Here is a 10170-nt window from a genome sequence, read left to right on the forward strand (position 1 = left end):
TAACTTCCGACGGAAATCTTAAAATATAAAAATCAAATCCGATTCCGTTATGTTAGAGTTATCGTATATCGGATAATTTTTCGATAATTTTCGTTATCAAATCCAACAACTGCACCACCATCTTCATTGCCATCTCAGTTCACCAACACCACCATTTCACAGAACTGCAACTGCTATCAACACCACCATTTCCCTGTAACCATCCAGCTCTCATCACCAGACCCATTTGAATCATAAATTCATTAATAAACTACAACAACAGAACCATCTTCCTTGTAAATTGTTCCAGATATGGTTCAAATACAAACCCATCAATCCAATTTCTTTATTGTCTTTTTTTGGCTTAGTTTTTTGTTGTAAAATCAAATTAATATAAACCCATCTCTAATTTCTTCCCAATATCGTCATGTATTAATCAATATTGGAAACCCATATGAACATTAACATCCACAACTTTTTTTCTTCTCTCACTCGAAATCAACATCATCAATTCAAAATCCGTGTTCTCGAATCCAAAACAAGCCAAACTCTCCACCAAATCCTAATTTCACAAAGCAATTCTGAAACCCTAAATTAAGTTTCAAAATCAAAATTGAACCCAAAATTGGATTTTAAAATAAACCCTAGAGAATAGATGAGGAGATGATGGTGGTAATTGCAAGTGTGAGACAAATTAGAGGAAGAAAAAAAAATATCAAGAAAAAGAATATTAAAAAGAAGAAATATGAAATGGAGAGGTAAGTTTTCTTTCAGAGGTTTTGAAGATATGAACAAGGAAATAAATGGGCTAAAGGTTAAACGAATGAATGCGTATGGGTATATATCTTATTGGTATCATATATTATCTTAACGGAAACTGGCTCAGCCGGTTCTGTTACGATAACTCAAACAGTTGCGATGATTTTCGGGTTTCGAAATCCGATATCCGGTATGTTGGAAAAAAAGTCTTATCGGATTCCGGATTTTTGGAAGCGGCTATCGGATTTTGGCATCCCATTGACAACCCTATATGAACCACATAAAGTATGACTACAATATAGTTTAATTCACTTACGGTAATGTATTTATATCTTGGCTCTTTTGTTGAAGAAACTAAATCAACTACTTATGCAAATCATCTCCGAGAAGCTAGCAATCCAAGGCACAAGTTTTCAATGTATTTAAAGAAGCGTGAATACTCGAAAACACTACTAATAGAAGACTAACACAAAAGAAATTGACTCATCAAATTTGGAAGTCTCAACTGAAGTACTTATCAGGGGAATGCCTCATCAAAGGTGCATTTAATGGACTTATCGTATTATACTATTTTTCCTTCGTCAAGGCTTTCTCTCACTGGGTTTTCCTTGTTAGGATCGTGATCGTGCAAAGGCTCATTCTCCAGTTCAACAAGAAAGTTGAAACTCCAATAATTAAGAGGAGAAGAGGGGGCACCATTGATTTTTCTCTAAGAACACCACCAAAAACATCACTGAAAGACACTTCTTTACTACCACAAGCATCATCACCTTTTACAATCTTCATCCTGAAAGGACCCTTGTCGGAAACAGAAATCATCGAGAGAACTTTCTCAGAGACCGCTTCAAGCACATGCTCGACATGCAAGGACTCATTGGTGGGGATCGCTTCTCCAGATCCCTCCTGATCGAATATGACTATTTACATCTTCGAGGATTTTTTGGTGACGACAATGGTGGTAGATCCCACAGGGGAAATATTTGTCTTCTTGGAAGAGAAAATGAGCGGAGATCTTAGTTAAGAAAAGGTCCCCAGAGAACAAATAAAGGGTACAGAAAACTGACATCTTATACAGGTGCAACTGTTTTCCTCTTAAGGAGTAGCAGAAACGTAACTCGAAGGTCACCGTTGTAACACAGCGAGTTCCGGATCAGGGTCAAACCCATATGGAGATCCGAACTCGAAGCATTACGGGTCGGGAAGATACTTATGCACATATCTATGTTATTTGTTTAAGTTATTTCACCAAACATAATTTAACCTTTCTAACATGAATTTAAACATATGAATTCGCTAATCATCTTTAACAACATTTTAGTTCAAACTAACACTTCAAACAAATACAAGTGAACAATTCAATCACTAAGCTACTCATTCATAGCTTCCGCTGCGCAACTCTGATCAATCTGTAAGGATGTCAATTGGGGTGAGATGACAGCTCAGTAGAATGCATTCCCAATTCTCTAAAGATGCGCAAACATGATCATTTTTTCAAGTAAAACCATATAACAAGAAACACAATACAACTTCAAAGAATCAATAATATATTCAACAATCACAACATCAATGTTTTCGATAAACTATCCAATCTAGAATTCAGTCTATAAGTTCACAACATTAATTATTATTATTATTAAAAAATCGTCCATTTAAGTTTCAACACATCATTCACATATTAACATCGTCACCAACAAACCATGAGTTTACAATACCAAAATAATTGTCAACAAGTCATCCATCAATGATTCAACACATTTATTCACGTATTAATATAGTCATAGAGAAACCATGAGTTCACGGTACGAAAACCTTGGTTCGTACAACCTCCATCGATGGTCAGGAACAAAAGTTCATATGGGATCACACTCATCTGCTCTCCGGGATCATTATCCGTTTCATTCACGGTACGAAAACCTTGGTTCGTACATCCACCTATCGTTTACCAGCACGGACAACCGCCATCGATGGTCGGGAAACACAAGTTCTCATGGGGATCATTACCTATTTAAATCTCGGGGATCATTACCCGCCGTTAGCATGAAACCATATTTCATCAAACGGTAAAACATGAACTCATTTCAATTTTTGAAATAATTTTTATAAACAGTACAAGCAACTATGGCTTAACAATATATTACAAACAATATGCATTTATCTCAAGCATTTAATCAAACACACTAAACCATCTCGGGTTAGCCCAGTAGGCCAGGACTGTGATTCTCAAATAGGAGGTCAGCAGTTCGAGTCTCCGCTCAAACATTGGAGATCTCGTGTAATTATTACTAACTAACTGTGGGTAAGGGGGACGAGTTTTCTCAGGGGGAGTAAGCCGGTGGCTACGCTGCCAGGGGCAGGACGGGTCTATGCCTAGTTTCAAAAAAAAAAGCGCTAGCTGCAGACATTTTACATCATGTGTTTCAGGTCTCCGATCTATCTCAAACTTTTAGTGAACGTTCCTGACACTATCGTGTATAACATATATAAATTTCACATTTAACTAACGCCTCAATGAAAAGATATTGATTTTACAAACGCATCACAAAATCTAGGAAGATAACATCAATTTACCAAAATATTCACCATAAATTCATATTAGTCTCAAATTAAGCAAATCCAAAGCACAATGAAAGATAAGATATTTATATACAACTTCTGTTAGGACCTCAAATCATTTTAACATCATTAAGATTGCCTAAGAACATCAAAACCGCGGCAAAACGAAACTGTCCAGAATTTCAGAAACTATTATCCAAATTACAAGAAACATTCAACGGTGAATTTTTATTGGAAAATTCTCAAATTTTAACAAGAGATACGTAATCATGTTTTCTATCAATAAGAGAAGCCTGATCATCAACAAAAGGTACATATTTATTCAAATAAATCACTGAATCGTAACAATATAAAATCATACATATTTCACATTCTACCTCAATTGCATTGATTCTCCACTGATTTTCCTAATTAGAACTTCTCCTCAAGAACCTTAGCTCCAATTCATCTTCTTCCTCTCCATAGCTTTCTCCTCTAAATATCTCTACCCTTTTGGTTTTCTAATCTCTAAAAAATCTCCAACTCCATCTTTTTTTTCTTCTTCTTCTTCTTATCCTTTTCTTTTCCAACCTCTAACTCTCTCTCCTAATTTTAATTATAATTATAAAACCTATATTAATACAATACTAAAACTAGAACTAATATACAAATTTATTATTTTGTTTATCTTTTCATTTCTCTTAATTTTATCTGTTTACTAAAATAAATTAAGAGACTCTATTTCCACCCATAGCTTGTAGCCTTTCTAGTTCCATCCCCCACCTAAATTAAGGTTAAGGAACAACAACCTAAGCCACTAGGTTAACTAAGCCACAAGGTTAACTAATCCGGATCTAACCCGACCCGAAACAGTAGCTAAAAATACAAGGTATTACAACAACGCCACTATGAGAATGACAAGTGAATTTTATTGGTGTAATAACTCTCGAGGAAACGGGTCGCATGAAAAACTACGACTTATCATATCACAGCCGAACAAGTTCAGCTTTTAAGAATGCATTCACCATATCGCCCAGGGGCAGCACTTCGAGGAACCAACGAGTCGCAATTGCTCCGCCAGTGAGCTGAGGGGCGCGGCCTGACGACAAGCAGAATACTAGTCCAGACATAGTCATGATCGAACCAGAGTCAGGAAGTTAAACATCTTTAGTAAAGGGAACACAAGTGATCCTATTGACATCTACCTTTTCTAGATGACACACTCCACCCGCAACCCCGTTGATGCGCTTTCATGCTCCATGTCTGTTAAACACATGCCTTTTATTTAAGCGTGATATTCATCCTCCGTTGTTCATGTGGAAGAAGTATCCAAAATTTCAATTTTGCACAAAAAACGAGAAGTTGACTTCTGATATTTTATTTTCATTTTGAACCGTAGTTTATTTATTAATTATTTTTTTTATTTATTTTTGAAGCATGATTATTATTCTTTCTTATTGAAGAAGAATCCACCTTTGATTTGAAGTACCCAATTTTCATCTATTGCAGCCAATGGCCAAATGATCCAGCAGCGTTGTGTGATATCACACGCACCCGGATGCACGATAAACCACACATTTTTATGCTATCAAGATTGTGTTGTTACGTGGTCGTGTGGATGAGTAAATTCGAAAATGATTTACATTCCGCGAGTGTAATCCCGCGGGTTATACCGATGTCTCATAAAGGGATGGGATCCACACAAAATCACCCCGTACAAATCCGCGGGGTCACTAGGTTTCTGATTCATTGTCTTAAGGCTAATTTGTATGGGCTAGATTGAACTGCTAGATTGGCCAAAAAGTGTTGCAAATCATGAAAAAATGTGGGAAAAAGTTAACACTAGCAGTTGATAGTTCTCTCTCCTAGCAAGTGCTCGCAGTTCAACTATCAGCGAGATTGAAATGCTGAATGGTTCATCGCTCAAAAAGTGTTTTTAACGCTGAACGATTCAGCGCTGGGAGATAAATTTTATGATCTAACGGCTGAGATTTAAAATGCTGAACCAAACAGCGCTGACGCTGAACCAAACATCATTCTATAATGGTCTCAGATGGCGTGGAAGACCAATCTAGCTGCTAGATATCTAGCCCATAGGACTTAGAAGATTGCCCATACTGACGTCGATGACCAATCTAGCAGTTAGATATCTAGCCCATAGGACTAAGTCTTACGGGACAACCCGCGGGATTGGACAGGCGGGATGTCTATCACTTCCGTGAGTAAATTAGGGGCCACTGCAAATCACTTCCGAGCTGGTCAACTAAGTATATAAATTGTTTAGATCCCTAGTTAATGAATTTGCACATGCAAGCTTTAAGTACGTTAAAGGTCGTCGGTGGAGTACTTCTGACCTAAAGTTGACAATATCTTACGAGCTCCGTCTATAAGATTAGAAAGTAGAAACTCTTTGTCCGTACACACTCACACACCAACTTTTAAGTCTCATGGCTCCTCCAATTACTACACATTGCCTTCTGCTAGTCATTATCACCCTCTCTTCGAGTGTCCTGGTTCACGGTTTGTTTGGCAGAGTTTTCTTCAACCAGGTGATTCCCTTCTAAGGGGTCAATCACTTTTTGCTGACGTAAAGGAACCAAAAAACTTGATAGTGCTAATGGTATTTACAGTGCTGTTGTTAAACAAAACGGATTCAGTTTGTATAGATACGATTCCGGCAACTACACTCGGTATGGTGGTCGGGAAGCAAGTAGTCTTACGAATCTCACATTCGATTCATGCATTCCTTACTCACCTTGGGGTCCTCCTGATAGTACTACTATCTTTCTAGTGCCAGGATTGGCAAAGCAGGAACCTGCAAAGACTGCTACCACCAGACATTTACTAGATTTCGATATCGCCCCATCTCCTGAGCCGGCAGCTCCTTTAGAGCAAGTCTTATGGTGGAATCTAACCTATTCCAAGTGTGGAAAATTCATGAAATGTCAAGTCTAGTGGCTTCCAAGTTGGGGTTTTCCACAGAAAATCCAATCAACGTTCCATGGTTTGGTGGAAGGGTTCGTGGAATCCATCGAAATGCCAATAAGAATGGCGCTGAACGCCAATAAGATTGCCGCAGTAGAGGACAAGAAACGCCAATATGAATGGCGCTTAACGCTAATCAAAATAGCATAAGTCAAGCGCTAAAAAGAATGGCGTTCAGCGCAATTAAGATTGACGTTTTTCAGCGCCAATCTTAATTGCGCTAACCACAAAAAACATCCAGGAGCCACTCCACTTCCCCAATCCTAACTTAGTTTTTTTTTCTACTCTCTCATTTTTTTCCCTCTTGAACAAACTAGTTTTTTGGTTTCATATATTGAATCAAATCAAATCAAAAAGAAGATAAAATTGATTGATACTAAAAATACTTCAACTACATTGATTCCACTACATCAAATTGCAAAAAAAAAAAAAAAAAAAAAACATAATTGAAGCTACATAGTTCCATAAGCTACATAGTGCTAGGATAATCAAGTGTTCTAGGAGGATAACCATATTTTTCCAAAATCTTATTTTGTTTATCCAACATAAATTGCTGCTTCCATTCCGGCAAGGTCTCAACCACCACATCCAACACTTCGAGTTCATGTTTCTCCAAAGCCAAATCCACGGATTTGTTTTTTGTCTCTGCAATAGTTAATAATATTCTTCTTGTCCATCCAATCTTGCCATCTTCTTTGCATTCTCTTCACTAAAATGTTTTAAAATACGCTCCGTTCCGTCGTTGATGGCCGACGATGGCCGATAGCTCCAAAGCTTCCCTTTGTTGAGCCCTTTTCCCCGTTGGTCGACGAGGGCCATCCTCTTCATGCCATCTTGGGTCGCTTCTTACGGGAGCACTACTTGTTGAAGCATTAACACTAGGAGCATCCGATTCATCTTCCACATTTTGAGTAGGATCAATTTCTTCGGGATTGAATCCGAGAACATGGGCTTTGAAAAGTCGGTACACCTCTTCATTTTGAAAAGGTTTTCCCTTGCTAACCTTACTATATTCCAATCTAGCTTTTCTTGGAGAAAAATCTAGAGATTGAATGGTTTTGGTCTGAGCTGAGCTGAGAAGTGATCAATTTATAGGGAAAATTTCGAATTCAAAAAAATAGCCGTTGAAACGCTATTGTTACTGGCGCTTCTTTGTGAGTCGTTGATTAGAAGGAGCCGTTACAGATCTAATGGTTAGGAATGAAACGCAATTCTTAATAGCATTTGGCGCTATTCTTAATAGCGCTAAACGTTATTCTTATTTGCGCTTTTCTTGAAAAACATCCAGAACCTACGCCAATTCCTCAAGTTCCATACTTAGTTTTTTTTTCTCTTTTGAAAATCCATAACTTCTTCTCTTTTGAAAACAATGAAAACAATTAAAGCCATAAATAATACAATGGAAATCTTAATATTTCTTAATTTACGAAAAAGACTAAAGATGTTCGAAATCTTACGAAAAAAGACTAAGGATTGCAACCAATTTCATTGGAAATCTTACGAAAAAAGACTAAAGATGTTCTTCGAAATATTACGAAAAAGACTAAAGTTGTTCTTCTGGTGAGTAAACATCGGTAGGATCGAATTCACCATCTGAACCGTCAAGATCATCTGGTGGCGGAGGGGGAGATTCTGGTGGCATTTCACCGTCTCTGAGACCTAGTCCATGTCGTATCCAAATATGTTGAACAAGATCATTGCGGAGTTGGAGATATGCCTCATCATTCCTTAACTCGTGGTATGACCTCGGTATTCCAATAACCTGTCGTATTGGTTCGTTCACGACTTGACCCCAATCTAAGTTACGTTTTTCATTCTCAATGACCATGTTATGCAAAATCAAACAAGCCTTGATAATAAAGTTTATATCCTCCTTATCCCAATATATTGTTGGCTTTTTTGTTATTTGGAACTTGTTTTGGAGAGTTCCAAAAGCCCCTTCAATATCCTTTCTCTTCGCTTGTTGGTATCTATTGAACAACGTATTGGCTGGATGATTTGGAAGAAGAATTTTGAATGACTGCACAATACAAGACAATCGTGGATATATATTATCCGCCAAGTAGTAACCCTTGTCGTAGATGTGGCCATTGATGCGGTAATTACAAGGAGCTGCTAAACCATTAACCATCATATCAAAAAGTGGAGATTGAGCCAAGACGTTCAAGTCGTTGTTCGACCCTGGCATTCCAAAGAAACCATGCCAAAACCACCAATCATATGATGCCACAACTTCTAAGATGATGGTATGTTTTTTCTCATGTCCACGGAACGTACCTGCCCATGCTGTTGGACAATTCTTCCACTGAAAATGCATACAATCAACACTTCCAAGCATTCCAGGAAACCCTCTAGCTGCATTTTCTGCCAATAATATTTTCGTGTATTCTCTTGTAGGAAGTCGCATATACCTTGGACCAAAGTGCCGAACAATTACCCTAGTAAACCTCTTGACATACATATAGACGGTCGACGCTCCCATACAGACATAGTCATCTGTGCTATCAGCGGCTATGACTTTACACAAACATTTCATTACGGCATACATCTTCATGTGGGGAGAGTGGCCAAGTTTTCCGGTGCAATCAACTTGGAAATCAAAAGCAGGATCCGCAACAACTATTTCACTTAGAATACGTAAGAAAAGAGGTCGATACATACCCAAACGTTGGTGGAACTTCTTAGGGCCCCAAGTACAGTTAGGTCCAAAGTAGTCATGCATCATCCTTGCATCTCCATCCTCTCGTTGCCTGTCCACCATTTGTCGCGTCAATACTTCTTGAGGCACCGGTTGGAAGAGCCTATGCATTCTTTGAGTCATATACTGGTACAACACAATTGCTCTCTCCTCGCTATCATCACCAATGCTAAGATCGATACCATACGTCATTAGTACATACCTCCTTAGCGGATTTTCATCGTCCATATTGCACCTATAAACAAAACTCAAATAATGTAAGCATTCCAAGATTTTTGAATCCATACAAAAGAGAAGACATTCATGCACACATTCATTAAAGAAAAGACATCCAAGTTTCATACAAAAGAAAAGACATCCAAGTTTCATACACATTCATTAAAGAAAACACATATATGTTCCCCCAAAACTTAATCCTAACATCCTTGCCATTTCGTCTTCACTTAAACCAACCCCACCACTATTCAAGACTTGAGTTAATTGTGACTCTGGAACTACTTCATCTTATGGAACATAATGACCATGTGCATCATCTGATTGACTTGTGGCTGGTCTTTTATGGCATGACCATTGAGAGTTGTCTCCAAGATCATAACATGATTGGGTTGACGTCGATCATTCCCCAAGAGCACGTGCACGATCTATTTCAAACCAATACTCGTCCTTTGCAAGATTTAACGTAAATCTTTCCATTGCTCCTGAAAAGAAACACCAAGATAGCAAATATATGAAGGAACTTCTAATGTGTAAAGAAAATCATAATAATGTGGCAGACAAAATAATTGAAGGAGTTAAAATCAAAAATTACTAACCCTTGTTCCCCAATTAGCATCATACGTGAATGGAGGAGGATCAGATGCTTTCAAAGGCACTTCAACACGGTTGCCTTCACTGTCTGAACGTACGGTATAGAAAGAAACTCTTGGAAATTCAGGTGAAGCTTGTGAGACGTTGTCATACTTATACCGTGATGGATATATTGGGGGGACCTGATTTACTAGAAATGTCGGATCTTGAGTGCTTGCAGCTCCAACTTCATCTCTGTTTTCTTGACGATATATTTCTGGGAGCAAAAATCCAATAGATTGTTGCTTCCACCACCACACATACATGCTCTCATAAACATGCTTATAGTCTCTTCCTTCAACCACATCAATAGGATCATGGGGGGTAGCAAGGTCTTCCAAACGTTCACGTGGACTTCTTGGAATTGTTAT

At 38.1% G+C, this 10170-nt stretch overlaps 1 protein-coding gene across 1 annotated transcript; it reads right to left on the minus strand.

The window, feature by feature from the left end:
- Window positions 1-7798: 7798 nt before the first annotated feature.
- Window positions 7799-9145, minus strand: LOC113360031 (putative nuclease HARBI1). The gene has a single exon (XM_026603582.1). It carries the CDS (start codon window positions 9143-9145, stop codon window positions 7799-7801), a length of 1347 nt encoding a protein of 448 aa, XP_026459367.1.
- Window positions 9146-10170: the final 1025 nt, after the last annotated feature.

Source organism: Papaver somniferum, chromosome 3 (assembly GCF_003573695.1).
Source record: "Papaver somniferum cultivar HN1 chromosome 3, ASM357369v1, whole genome shotgun sequence".
In the NCBI taxonomy this organism is placed as follows: Eukaryota; Viridiplantae; Streptophyta; class Magnoliopsida; order Ranunculales; family Papaveraceae; genus Papaver; species Papaver somniferum.